The sequence below is a fragment of the Urtica dioica genome, chromosome 1 (genome assembly GCF_054948205.1).
Source record: "Urtica dioica subsp. dioica isolate 48M chromosome 1, U.dioica_male_clone48M_v1_H2, whole genome shotgun sequence".
NCBI lineage: Eukaryota > Viridiplantae > Streptophyta > Magnoliopsida > Rosales > Urticaceae > Urtica > Urtica dioica.
The window spans coordinates 6,072,548-6,085,422 of NC_142756.1; the positions used below are offsets into that span (position 1 = coordinate 6,072,548).

Sequence of the window (12,875 nt, forward strand, 5' to 3'; positions counted from 1 at the left end):
ATCACGGTCCTCTTGAGTCCGACATAAAAAAGATAATACAACATCACCAACCTCTCGCTTTGCTGATTTTCTTTAGACTATTTAGAGGTCATGAAATATCGGGTCAGCACTTTTATAGTCAAGGCCCTCTCAAACCCGAGGGAGAAACGATAAAAACGACCCCTCTAGTGCTCGTGGCATCTCAGGTCCACCCCTTAGATCGTCACGTGCGCTCTTGAGTGTTGGTCCAAAAAACGACATTAACATTAACTCAAACTTGATGAAAAAAAAAATATTAACTCCTTTTTTTTACCATTATTAGGAGATAATTTCTAGAATGCAACTTTTAAATGGAGAAATTGCATCAACTATCAATATTTGATTAGTTTTTTTTTTCTAATTTCTCACCAAAAACTTAATTTAGCCGAAAATACTAGTAATCAACGTGTACAAATATAATTTTACCCTCAACATGATGTTAACAATTGATATATATTGTTGACATAGATGTCAACAATTGACATTTATTGTTGACATCTGTGAGTTTTGGTTCTCTGTTTGTTGACATAGATGTCAACAATCGATATCTATTTGTTGGCATCTATGTCAACAATTGACGTAAATTGTTAACATCAATTATTGAATGTAAAATTATATTTGTACAAGTGATTTAGTAGTATTTTTTACCAAATTAAATTAAAAAAAATTATCAAATGGTGATAGTCGAGATTATTTCTCTTTAAAAAAAAAAAAAAAATTACAATTACCGGTATGGGTGTAATAAATTCGCTACTCGTTGAAGTAAATGATAAAATTACCATCCCTACAAAGATAGATCTGGTTCTCGTTTTTTTTCTTTTAAGAAAGTAAAATGTCGGAATTCCGAAATAATATGTAAAGGACGTGGAGTCAGTAAAAACCTATTGTTATGTGTCAGCAACACGTAGACCTCGTTTCGTGCCATCATCATTTTCGGAAAAAAAAACCCCGGGCCCACAAAACCTCTCTCTCTCTGTGCCGTTTTGTTATTTAAGGTGTTCGCTCAGCGGTCACATTTTCCTCATAACCGAAACTGAAGCCCTGGTGTTTGTGGTCATCGTAAACACTGAAGCTTTCACTGCTCACTTTATCCCTTTTTTTATGAGCTCTTCGTGAAACAAACAAAAAAAAAAAAAATGGTTGCTATAGTCTCTCAAGAAAACGCCGTCGCTTTGGCTTCTCGCACCGGGAGGCACTTGCAACGCTACAACAAGGGCCGTCGTCAAGTTGTTGGGTCAGTGTCTCTTCATCCCCTTTTTTTTTTATTAATATATATATATATATATATATATATATATATATTTAACGTTTTATTCAACAATTGGTACTTTGTGGGAATCTAGTGCTCAAAGTGTTTTCATAAGCCCCAAAATTTATTCCCAGCAATGTATGTCCTAAAAAAAATCCTGTTTCATGATTTCTCATGATACAGTGATACACTAACAGGAAATACCTATATCCGATTGATTTTTTTTATTTTTTTTTTTTTAAATTATATGTATGATTTTGGATTTGTTAAGCCCTTGTCTAATTGATTGACATAGTAACCTTTGTCCTAAAAATTCCAAAATACAACACCGCTTTTGTTGACTTTCAATTTTTTATATTAATTAGAAATCATTCAAGGATTTGATTGAATGGTTTAAATTTAAATCGATGTATTTTTGCAGATGTATTCCTTATAGATACAAAACTGCCCAAGACGCTTCCTCGGAGGAAGTGAATGAATTGCAAGTTCTTGTCATAAGCTCACAGAAGGGCAAAGGCATGCTTTTTCCAAAGGTACAAAAAAATTATAAAAAAAAAAAAAAAAATTCCCTTTCCTTTGACCCGGTCAACGAGTTTTGAAATTGTAGTAAAATAATAAATTATAAACACAGGGAGGGTGGGAAAAAGATGAATCTAAGAAAGAGGCTGCTCTGAGGGAGACCATGGAGGAAGCCGGGGTGCGAGGGATTATCGAGGTTCGTTGAATTTCTTCGTTATAATTTATTCATATTTTCTGATTCATTTGATTGAGTTTTAAGAAAAATAATATGTGCATTTTGAAACTAATTGATTAGTAAAATAGTTAAAGTTTCAAGTTTTATCACTATCAAATGGTTTAATTAAAAAAAATTATTGAAATACTACTCGCATATTTTGACTATTTCATTAATTTTTTTTTTAGCAAAGATGGAATATTTTACGAATATATTAATTTTAATTAGCTATTTAGCTAAAACATTTTTGTTTTCTTTTCCTTGTAGCGGGAATTGGGAAAATGGAGTTTCAAGAGCAAGACCTACGATTCGTTCTACGACGGGTATATGTTTCCTCTGCTTTTTCAAGAGGAGCTAGAATTTTGGCCCGAGATGAATTTCAGAGAAAGAAAATGGGTAAGCTCGCACGAATGAAAGCCGGCTATAGACCCAAAAAAAAAAAACCAATTATGGACAATACTTTATAAAGTATAACTATTGTGTAATAGTGCGTGTTTTATTGATCGGTACAGATGAGCGTTTCGGAGGCGAGAGAGATTTGCCTGCATTGGTGGATGATCGAGGCTTTGGATAGATTAGTTGGTCGTTTGGCGTCGAAGAAACAAGAAAACGACAAGGAATAATATAGCCCAGCCCTTCTCATTAAGGGCTAAATCTGACATGTAAATAATTTAGTAGACAAGAAGAAAAAAGAGTGTGTTTTCGGAGATTGCTCTTTTGCTTCTTTTCTTTTGCAAGCGGTTTGTAAGAGTATGACCCGAACAGGCGACGAAAACCCGATTCGAGAGATTCGCATTTCCATTACCGCTTAATGTATTTTTTTTTTTCTCTTCTTCTTTGAAGTTCCGGTGATGAGGATTAGAAACATGTTCAAATATTAAGAATGTTTCAAGTAATAAAGTCTCCGGTTAGTGGTGATGATTTTTTTGGAGGTTTATGACTGGTGGTCATTGGATATAAACCGGATATGCGTTTGTTATAACTTATAACTAGGGAATCAACTCACGTGGAAGATTCTTATTTTCCATGTATGAAATATTCTCTTTTTTTTTCTTTCTTTTTTATTCTATATATGTCATGGTGTGTTTTCACGGCCAGGAATTAGAATGGGCACCGAAAATTGGACTTTTGTAATTTGTTTTTGACCTTTGTTGTCCCTAAGAGATCCTCAACTTGTCTTCTTACTTTTTAGTACGTCTCTGTCTGTTTTTTTTTTTTTTTTTTTTTTTTTGGATAAAGCTCCAATTCAATTCTTGAAGCAGAAAAGTCTTAAATGGCATTGGGAAACATTATTAATTGAATTGTCACTGTTAGTTCTTAACATGCCTTATCTTGAATTAATTAGGATGTCAAAATCAGTTATAAACACCAATTACAATGACCCAACTTCAGTGTCTCGGCTTTTTATTTATTTCTTCATTCCTTTATTTATTTATTTATTTATTTTTGGAATTTAGTGTAGCTTTCTTTCATATATCACCATCACATTTCGGTGGGGATCCTAATTTACGAGTAGAACCACAATGTTACAATATTCCTTTTTTTTTTTCATTTCACACTCTCTCAAGAAGACACAGGCTGTCAAGCGATTCGGTTGTGTTCATGGTTCCAAAATTAGAAACTTGATATTTTGGTATAAAAAAGATTTTCACCAAACGTTTCTTTTTTTCCTTTCTAAAGGGGCAAGTGTAATTGGATAATGTTGTTGTATGAAAGAGATAAGCACTAATTGAAGTTACTTTTGTTTTGGTAGGAGTAGGATTAAGTTACACTCCTCTATGCATTTTAATAGTGAGAATTATTGTTTATTCTTAAGCTACCGTTAATCATACTAGATCAAGTAGATAGATTGTTTTTGGATAAATGTCAAATGAGTTGATGAAGTAAAAGTAGAACGGTAAAATTATCATATTACGTTTTTGAATAGTTTCAAATAATGTTCACGAAGGGTGATTTAGTTATATACCACGTTAACTGTTGTAATATGTGTTAGCACCTTAAACAAAATGTGGCGCATATGAACCCATAGATTTTTTTTGGTATAAGACCTTTAGTCCTTTTGTAGAATCATGTGAATTTGAGACCGAAATTCCGGAAAAATTATTCGGCCAAGTTGCACATCACCAAACTTGCATGAAAAATTATGGTACCATTCAGGTACTATTCATGAAAATTAATCTTAAAAAAAAAAATTAGACTCAAGGTTATATAATTGTTTCTATTAGGTGAATAGTGTCGGAAGTAATTAGAACAGAATGTTTAATTCCATTTTAACTGGATATTACAGTGTTCTCAATAAAATTGAAGTTATTGCTTTGGAAGAATGACACATGTAGGATTACTCTCTCAACACTAGCCAAAGTTTACCTTTTACTTTGAGAAAAGAGATGGCAAATCGGCAATGGTGTTTAATTCTCATCAACGTATGACGTGAGAAATTTAATTGCTTGTCAACAATATAATAATACATCATCAATGTTGATAACACCCAATTCTCATCTACCAAACAAAGACTTAAATCTTTAACACGCAAGATCCATATAAAGAAAATGCCAATATACTAATAAGAAAATAAATTGTTGCTTTATTGGCGTTTATTTCAAGAACTCCATCGCATTATGTTTGTTTTGAAACATGATTTTATTACAAAAAGCCATTATAATGAATAAAAAAATAGTAAATATTTCATGACATATCGCAATCATTTAACTTTATAATTATTCCATGAATGCCTTCAAAAAATAAAAAAATATTATTCCATGAATTATAGTAATTATTAAATGAGACATTTTTTGGTCCACTGCTCTTGCAGTTTGGACCAATCGAATTAGTTTTTAATTATATAACACATGACTGATCAAACCCAATTTTATTATTATTATTATTCTGTTCCCCTTAGTATTATAAAAGGTATTGCATGTTATGGAACATCTTCTTTAACAATGATGAAGTGAGATTCGCTTCACCTGTCAAGAGGTCGAAATCGTAATTTTTATTCAGTCAAGATTTGTTGGTGGAGATAAAGAATGAGTTTCGAATCTCGTCAATGTATTAAAATTCATGGAATTGAGAGGTAGAACAATTAAATAAAAATAATATGCGGAGTTTTATTGATAATGTGGAATGTAGATAATAAGTGTAGATGAAAAGACAATGAAGACGTAAAAAGAACTATCGAGAGTTTGTCAATAAGATAAATATATAAAAAGAAGGCTTAAGAGATCGATTATGTGTGTGATTTCTGGAGATTGAGGCTTTATTTATAGCCGTTCTGGCGTTCCACGTCTTCCGCGGTCTTCGGTAACACGTCTTCATGATCTTTCTCCTTCGCTAGACCTTGTTACACGCGGTGTTGAATTGGTTTTCCCGTGTGAAGAGGAAGTAGCATCTCTTTTGCATTTGTAACCTCCCTCATGTGTCCCCGGTTTGAGTGAGTATGACTTGTTCCGTGATTTGACCGTTGAACTCGTCGCTTGAAGGGATTACGATGTTAGTTCATCATGAATTCAATGTTCGAGGCGAGGTGTTCGTCACCTCACCTTTGATGTCTGAGGTGGTGTTTAAAAGGGTATTTTTTTCGATGTGAAATAACTAAATATTATTTCATAAACCTTTAAGCCCATTAATTAATAAATTTGAGGTGAGCCTAAGCAATTTAGGTCCACGTGTGTGACTTAGCCCAAGCAAGACAAAATCCCACACGGGAATGGTCTCAACTAGTAGCAATTTTGATAATTTGGACAAAATTAGTAACAATTATGTTTTTTTTTTTTACACTTTTACTAATAACTATAGACATGAAAATATACAATTTTCATAAACTGTAGATTTACAAGTCTACAATTAACAACAATTATAGATATATAAGTTTACAGTTATTAGTAAAAGTGTCTAAAAACATAATTGTTACTATTTTAGTCCAAAGTATTAAAGTTGCTATCAGTGTTGAGGTCGATTCCCATCCCACACCAATAGTACTTACACCAATAAAATACTTGTAATTATTTCATAAACTTACATCATCAATTGCGTGTATAAAAAAAGAAATCTATATTTCAATTATTCTAAAGGAATCTCTAGATAAAGTCAATAGTCTTAAGATTAAATAAATGTGTATAACCGTTAGATCCGAATTTAATGCTACATGCCTGCAATTTTTGCTTATTTAACATCTCTATTATTGTGTTTTTGCTTAATATAATAAGGAAAAAAAAAATTCTTCGTAAAGTCTTTCTTATGTATTTATTTATATATATATATTTTTTGTCGGATATAAAGCTAATTGAAAAAGGCAGGCATGTAGATGAGCATCTTGAGTAATGTAATAAGATGGGCTTGAAGAAGCAACTTGGGCTTTATCTCTATCGATGGTCAACGTTGAAGGCTAGTCCAGTAATTTCAACAGGCCGGAAGATCATGGACTACGGAGTTTCAGTAATAAAAGTAAGATATTAGAGAAATAGATGAAAATAAAGGAAAACATCATATGTATCTATTGTGTTTAATAGAAATGTGTCTAAATTGAATTTTCAAAGGTAAAATAAATAAATAAAAGTCACAAAATTCATATATACGAAACAATTATGAATGGTAAGATATAACTCTGTTATATACGGTAAATTCGTTGAACAAACGTGCGATTTATTAAACCAAAATTGTATAGTTTGCTAATACATTAAAATGTTCGATATTCTTTTATAAGTAATAATTATTTAATGTAAATACTCGTAGCAACTTCATGATAATTTTCTAGCTTGAATAGTGCCAGTATTCTACATAACATTTGCATCCGTTAACATACTAGTGCCTTGGAACAGAACAGGGAAAAAAAGAAACCCTAGTTTTGAATCGCCGCCGCCGCCCCTCTGGGCTCGGACGCCGTCATTGTCGCGGCTCCGGTTCGGAGGGGAGGGCGATTCTCCACGTGACCCCCTTCTCAGTGGATGCCGTTTCTCCGCTTCTTCGCCGCCGAGCCCGCTCGCCACCGCCGGTTCAGATCCGTTTCTCCCCTTCTCAGTGGTTACAACCCATGCTTCCTGCTGTGCCGCGCCACCGCCTGGGGGCCCACGCGCTTCCGCGCCCTCTCCGCCGTCCTTCCACTCCGCGCGCGCTATGGTCCTCGAGCCCCAGGAAGCCACGCCCTGGACTACCTTCGGCCACGTGGCCTCCAACGCCGGCCTTCGCGAGGCCCTCCACCACCACCCCGCCCTCCACGTGTTCGACCTGGGCGCCACCCTCTGCACCCAGTGGCCCACCCTCCTCGAGGCCCTCGCCACGCGCTCCCTCGACGAGGACGCTCCAGCCATGAGGGGAGTGCCCTTCCAGTTCGCCGTGGCCTCCGACCTCACCCCCGAGCCCTGGGGATCCGCCAATGGGAAGCCCTGGCGGTGAGTTGCGCAGGGGCGCTAAGGGAGGCGCGTTCGCCCCACGCCCTCGTGGAGGAGCTGCGCGCGTTCAACCCCAAGATCGTGACGGTGGTCGAAGAGGAAGCCGACTTCTGCGGCGGGGTCCAGGGGGGGTTTCGCGGGGCGCTTCAAGGAGTGATGAAGGTTCACAGATCTGGGTTGTTTGGATCGGTTTTTGTGGTTGGCTTACTGTTTTGGTGGCTGGTTTTTTGTTTTCAGTTTAGCTATAGGGTTTTTGGTTGAAGTATGGATCCTTTTAATTTTTATTATGCTTGTTTTGTTTTGTCTTGTTTTGGACTCGGATTAGCCGTAGTCGCATCTCCCGTAGTGGATTTCCTGTTAGGTTTTTGTCTATGCAGGTTGAAGAGCCACCCTATTCGTGGTTATCGGACCAAGTTTGGTTGGATTTTTCCATCGCCATTCTTTGGGTTTTTCAACGAGCCTCTTGTGTGCTCTATTGGTGCTTGTAATTCTTCCCGTTGTAGGAAGTTTGTACATATCGTACTTTTACCGGAATTTAGTGTTAGATTCACCTCGACTTAGGTCTTGGTAATCTATGTACTAAGGTGTTATTCTCCTGTATTGATGGGTTTTTTTACCTTTTTTTAATGGAAAATCCGGACTATTAAAAAAAAACATACTAGTGCCTTCATGAGGATACAAAGAAACATCTCTACCTTATACATAATTCGAAACTATATCATAAATGACCTAATTATTAATTAGAGGCCGGTAATATAGCGTTGTAAATATAGAGAGATCTCGGAAGTGGAGGCAAAGTTATATCTAGAAGTCCCTCGAGAATTTGAACCACTTGACCCATCGACGGTCTGTGCGACTCGTCGTCTTGAATGCACCAACAAGCAAGCCTACAAACCTTCCCAAGCTCTTCCACGTCAGCACGACCCTCCAGCCTCGGGTCCAACAGTCCGACCACGTCACCCTCTCGTTCTCCCTCAGCCACCACTCTAGCGGCGACACACGGGAAATACTTGGCCCTCGAACCGGGGTCGTCGTCGTCGGAGTAGTTATTCCCGGAGTTTCTCTGTCCCGACACGATCTCAAACACCATCATCCCGTAGCTGTACACGTCAGCCTTGGGGGTCACCGCGACCCCAGCGAGCCACTCCGGAGCGAGGTAGCCGATCGTGCCCCGGATCGTGGTCAGAACTCGACTAAAGTCCCGACCCACGAGCTTTGCCATCCCGAAATCAGCCACTTTAGGGCTGAAATCTTGGTCGAGTAGGATGTTTTCGGGCTTGATATCGCAGTGGATGATACAATCTCTACACTCCTCGTGGAGATAAGCCAACGCTCTCGCGGTCCCTAGGGCGATTCGGTACCTCGTCTTCCAGTCCAGAACCTCTTTCTGGCGGAAGATGTGGGACCCGAGAGAGCCGTTGGGAAGGTAGTCGTAGACCAAGAGCCTTTGAGCTCCTTCGGAGCAGAAGCCTCGAAGCCGAACGAGGTTCACGTGTTGGACCGTCCCGATAACGCTGACCTCGGCACGAAACTCCTTCTCGCCCTGGTGAAACCCTTCGAGCTTCTTCACCGCCACCGCCGAATCATCTGTCGGCAAAACCCCTTTGAAGACCGAACCAAACCCGCCTCCGCCGAGCTTTTCCGAGAAATTCTTGGTCGCGTTTTGGAGATCTTTGTACCTGAAAACCATCAACGAACCGGTGTCCACCGTGTTTCCGACCCCGCTCTTCTTCTCCCGTATTCTTCTATTTCTTCTCCTAACAAAGAAGAGAAAAGCGACGGCTAGGATTATGGCTATCCCCGAAACCGAGCCGATACAGACGGCCCTCACAAAACTTTTGACCTTATTGTGATGAGCTTTGGGTCGGAGTTTGGTAAACTCGGACGACGAAGCTAGCCGGAGATGAAGAGTCTTTCTGTCCACGTCTCCAGCGACAAGTCGTTGAAGGTTTAGCAAATCACCGGTCCAAAAGGAACAACCATCGGCTTCTTCGTAAGCATATGCCGTGCAAGAGCAGTTTCTCATGCACTTTGATTCGCATTCCTTCGAGCTTTTGGTTCCATGAGAGGGTTTCTTATTATTGGGAAGTGAGATACCGGTGAGCTTGAGAAAACTGTCTCCCCCGCAAGTGAGTTGGGTCGTCCTCGAACACCCACCGGAGTAGTCCTTCAAATCCCAGTCACGCGGCGAGGTCGGCTCGAATCCGGCGAGGCACCGGCAATATGGGAATGAGTTTTCGTTGCAAGAGCTGTAGACCCCACATACGGTGTACACCTAATACATAGAAATCAATCGTATATAATTATTAATATGTTATATGATATTTATAGACACATGCGAACATAATTATCCGGGAGTTTTAGGTTTATAATGCCCAAACCTATCAGCTGAATTCTAAATTTTATCTCTAAAAAAAAAAATTAAAGCTTGAATACAAACCAACCAAAATACATTTAAAATCGAACCGGATGATCCAACACAGTTTTCTATTTTTATGTCGAATCATCGTATCTGTCTGTATAAATGAATAACAAAATGTCCCTAATACGGCAGAAGATCTTAATTCCTTTCTAAAAAATGTTAAAATGTATGTCTTTAGTATTAAATCCCTAGTATATAAAAATGTAGGTCTTTTATATATATACCTGACATCGCTTCCTGGGAAAAGACCAGATGATATTCCAGCTCTGCGGAGCCGCAACCGAACCTTGGACGGGCTGTTGGGGAAAAGACAGTGGGTAGACGATCTGTCCGGTGACTTCCATGAAGAACCGAGCGTGGGTTTTGGTATTGTTTTCCACAGAATAGACGAAGTGACTCCCATTCTCGTCGGACACGTAGCTGAAGTCATACCCTAGCCGCCGAATGCTCTGTGGGATCATGTGCTCTATGTCGCCGGTGGTCCAGTACTCCACCGTCCCATTCCACCGCGCCGAGTACGACCGCTTCGCCGGAACCGGGACCAGCGAGAACCGCCCCGGCGCCGGATCCTCCGAGTTCTTCCACGACACCATCGTCTGCGTTGTGTTCGTCCTCTTGTTGGTCCCGAATCTCCAGCCCGGTAATAGTGTGTCTGTAAGATGCTCTACGCTCTCCCATATCGGCGGAGCTAGGAATTCTGGTCGGACGGGGCAAATTTGAAAAAAGAAATTCAGCCGGGGCAAATTTGAGTTAAGAATATAAAAATTGATACCAAAAAAAAAAAAAAAAAATACTCAGGGTAATTTAGGATAATATCCTGTAGTGGCTCGGCTCTTACTTTCAGATGCTCTATGCTCTGCCATATCGACGGAGTTAGGAATTTCAGTCCTACAATTTGTTTTCAACTTGTTCGTTTAAGTGTTATTAGAATTTTTCCGTTATTCGCTCAGTGGAGCTAGGAATTCCAGTCACGGGGCAAATTTGAAAAAAAAACAATTCGAGGGGATAAATTTGGGTTAAAAATATAAAAATTGAAAAATAAATAAATAAATAAATTTAGCACAAGTTTAACAATGCATGATTTTTTTTTTCATAAAAAAATAATACATTATATTTAATCAAGACATTTTATTTTTGTGTTTATGTAATCAGGTTAAATAATAGATGATTTGTTTTTTCATAAAAAAATAATACATGGTATATATGTAATCACATGATAAAAAAATTAAGGGTAAAAAACAGTAATCTAGTGGCTCCGTCCTTACCGTCCGATGCTCCCTCGGCGATCAGGACTAGGATTCCGGTGTTGAGAAGGACGGCTTTTCGCGATGAGACGGTCGTTGTTGTGTTGGTGGACCAGACGGTGACTTTTTTCTCGTTGAGGAGGATTAGGTTTCCGTCGTCGGAGATTTTGAGCTCCGACGAGTGCTTGTCGGAGACGGGGCTCTCTCGATTGGCGACCCAGATCACGGGCTGCCCTTTGACGAGCTCTTTGTACCACATGCCAATGTAGTATTTCGAGGAGCGGCCGGGTTTGAAGAAGCCGAGCTCGAAAACCCCGCCGGAGGAGATGATCGTCCGGTCGCCGGAGAGAGAGCGGTTCACGGAGATTGTGTCGGTGCTTCCGAGTGAGCGATTTGGGTTTAGAATAAGGGTTGTGAAGAGAAGAACTAGAGTTGTGAGGGCTTTCTGCTTGGCCATGGTGTTCATGGTTTCTCAAGTTCTTGGCTCAACTTTATTATATAGGGGAAAAATTTATATATACAAAAATAAAACGTCTGGACTACATAGGATGTATTAGTTTTTTATGAAAAAAAAAATCATGTACTATTTAACTTGTGTTATGTTTTTTTTTTTTTTAATAATTTCTATTTTAATGTTCACAAGCAACACCCGATAAGAACATATCAAGACAAAATGGTAATATTGGCCTTATTTTAGGTTAAAGTGGTGATATCTCAAGACAAAAGGCACGCAAGAGAACAAATCAAGAAACAAAAGTAAAAAATGATTTCAAAGGAAATATTAAGTTTAAGAGGCCTTTTAGTCTTTTTTACATTTATTTTTATCGTTGTCATTTATTTACAGGAAAACAATGGAGTTACAGCTAAAAGTTGTGGGTCCTAGAAGTGCTAAGAATGTATAACGACCCGCTTCAAGTCTTCATTAAATTCGCTACCTACATATTTGTGACTTTATACATGCTTAGTTACCATTGTCTATTGACTTGCGATTCACCGACTAGCTCTACAAATTAACACGTACGATTCTTTTCAGAAGCAGTCACACGGTTCGTGGTAAAACTTTCCAAAAAGTCACCCATTTGGAAACTACACCATGTCTAACGGGTTTATTTTTAGAGTATTCTCAAGTGATAAACTTCCAAAAAGATATATTATTGATATGAGTATAGTTTTAAGATAGTCTCATACCCTCACAGTCTCAAAATCACCACCGTCAAACATTCCACGAACGATGTGAGATTGTAACATCCTTGTTTCGTGTCTTTAAGATTTTTCACCCACTTGTGACTTGTACACGGTTATGACTTTTAGCTTAACCCTTATTGTATTTGTTTACTGTGATTGTTCAACCACTTTGCAGGGTAAGGATAAGTGTAATACCTTGACTTGTGGCTCTTAAACTAATAAATTGTGTGTAAATATAGCTAGCTTATGACCAAATTTAAAATTATTTATTTATTTTTTATTGACTTTATAGTAACACGACATTGTCAGCTAAATATTATAAAGAAAAATTACGCACTAAAACCTTTTAAATTAATTATATTTTTGTAACACAAAATACACATGCGAACGCGGAATTTGAACTATAATCCTCTCAGCTAAAATGACAATAAATATCATCAGCCAAATTAAGAACCCTTATTTATTTGCGATGTAGAAGATTTAAGAATCTTACTTGTATTGAGACGTGAATGAAATATATGTAGCGACTGTATGAGATTCGTTGTCCCTGGTATTTGCCTATTTTTTGCATTGATTTGATGACGAAAAAAGCCGTGTCTAGCTACCAACAAAAATGTATAGGAAACAAAGAAGAAAA

At 38.2% G+C, this 12,875-nt stretch overlaps 2 protein-coding genes across 2 annotated transcripts; one reads left to right on the forward strand and one right to left on the reverse strand.

Moving 5' to 3' along the window:
* The first annotated feature begins 1,043 nt into the window (after nucleotides 1–1,043).
* Nucleotides 1,044–3,055, forward strand: LOC149406766 (nudix hydrolase 18, mitochondrial-like). The gene is made up of 5 exons (XM_089608597.1): nucleotides 1,044–1,252; nucleotides 1,689–1,800; nucleotides 1,899–1,982; nucleotides 2,268–2,396; nucleotides 2,513–3,055. The coding sequence occupies exons 1-5, from the start codon at nucleotides 1,155–1,157 to the stop codon at nucleotides 2,621–2,623; spliced, it is 534 nt and encodes a 177-aa protein (XP_089464723.1). The 5' UTR covers nucleotides 1,044–1,154; the 3' UTR covers nucleotides 2,624–3,055.
* Nucleotides 3,056–7,504: 4,449 nt separating this feature from the next.
* LOC149406767 (G-type lectin S-receptor-like serine/threonine-protein kinase At2g19130) lies at nucleotides 7,505–11,581 on the reverse strand. Its single transcript, XM_089608603.1, has 3 exons — nucleotides 11,075–11,581; nucleotides 10,034–10,506; nucleotides 7,505–9,662 (listed from the first exon to the last, which is right to left on the reverse strand). Exons 1-3 carry the CDS (start codon nucleotides 11,517–11,519, stop codon nucleotides 8,124–8,126), a joined length of 2,457 nt encoding a protein of 818 aa, XP_089464729.1. The 5' UTR covers nucleotides 11,520–11,581; the 3' UTR covers nucleotides 7,505–8,123.
* Between the last annotated feature and the right edge of the window lie 1,294 nt (nucleotides 11,582–12,875).

Bases quoted from the DNA above. Each gene is read 5' to 3' on its own strand.
- LOC149406766 (XM_089608597.1), top strand. From the start codon at position 1,155: ATGGTTGCTATAGTCTCTCAAGAAAACGCCGTCGCTTTGGCTTCTCGC. The intron at 1,801-1,898 runs GTACAAAAAAAT...TTATAAACACAG, and splicing joins AAGGCATGCTTTTTCCAAAG to GGAGGGTGGGAAAAAGATGA. The intron at 2,397-2,512 runs GTAAGCTCGCAC...TGATCGGTACAG, and splicing joins ATTTCAGAGAAAGAAAATGG to ATGAGCGTTTCGGAGGCGAG.
- LOC149406767 (XM_089608603.1), bottom strand. From the start codon at position 11,519: ATGAACACCATGGCCAAGCAGAAAGCCCTCACAACTCTAGTTCTTCTC. The intron at 10,507-11,074 runs GTAAGGACGGAG...CCGTCCGACCAG, and splicing joins CGCCGAGGGAGCATCGGACG to AATTCCTAGCTCCGCCGATA. The intron at 9,663-10,033 runs GTATATATATAA...TCTATGTATTAG, and splicing joins TTCCCAGGAAGCGATGTCAG to GTGTACACCGTATGTGGGGT.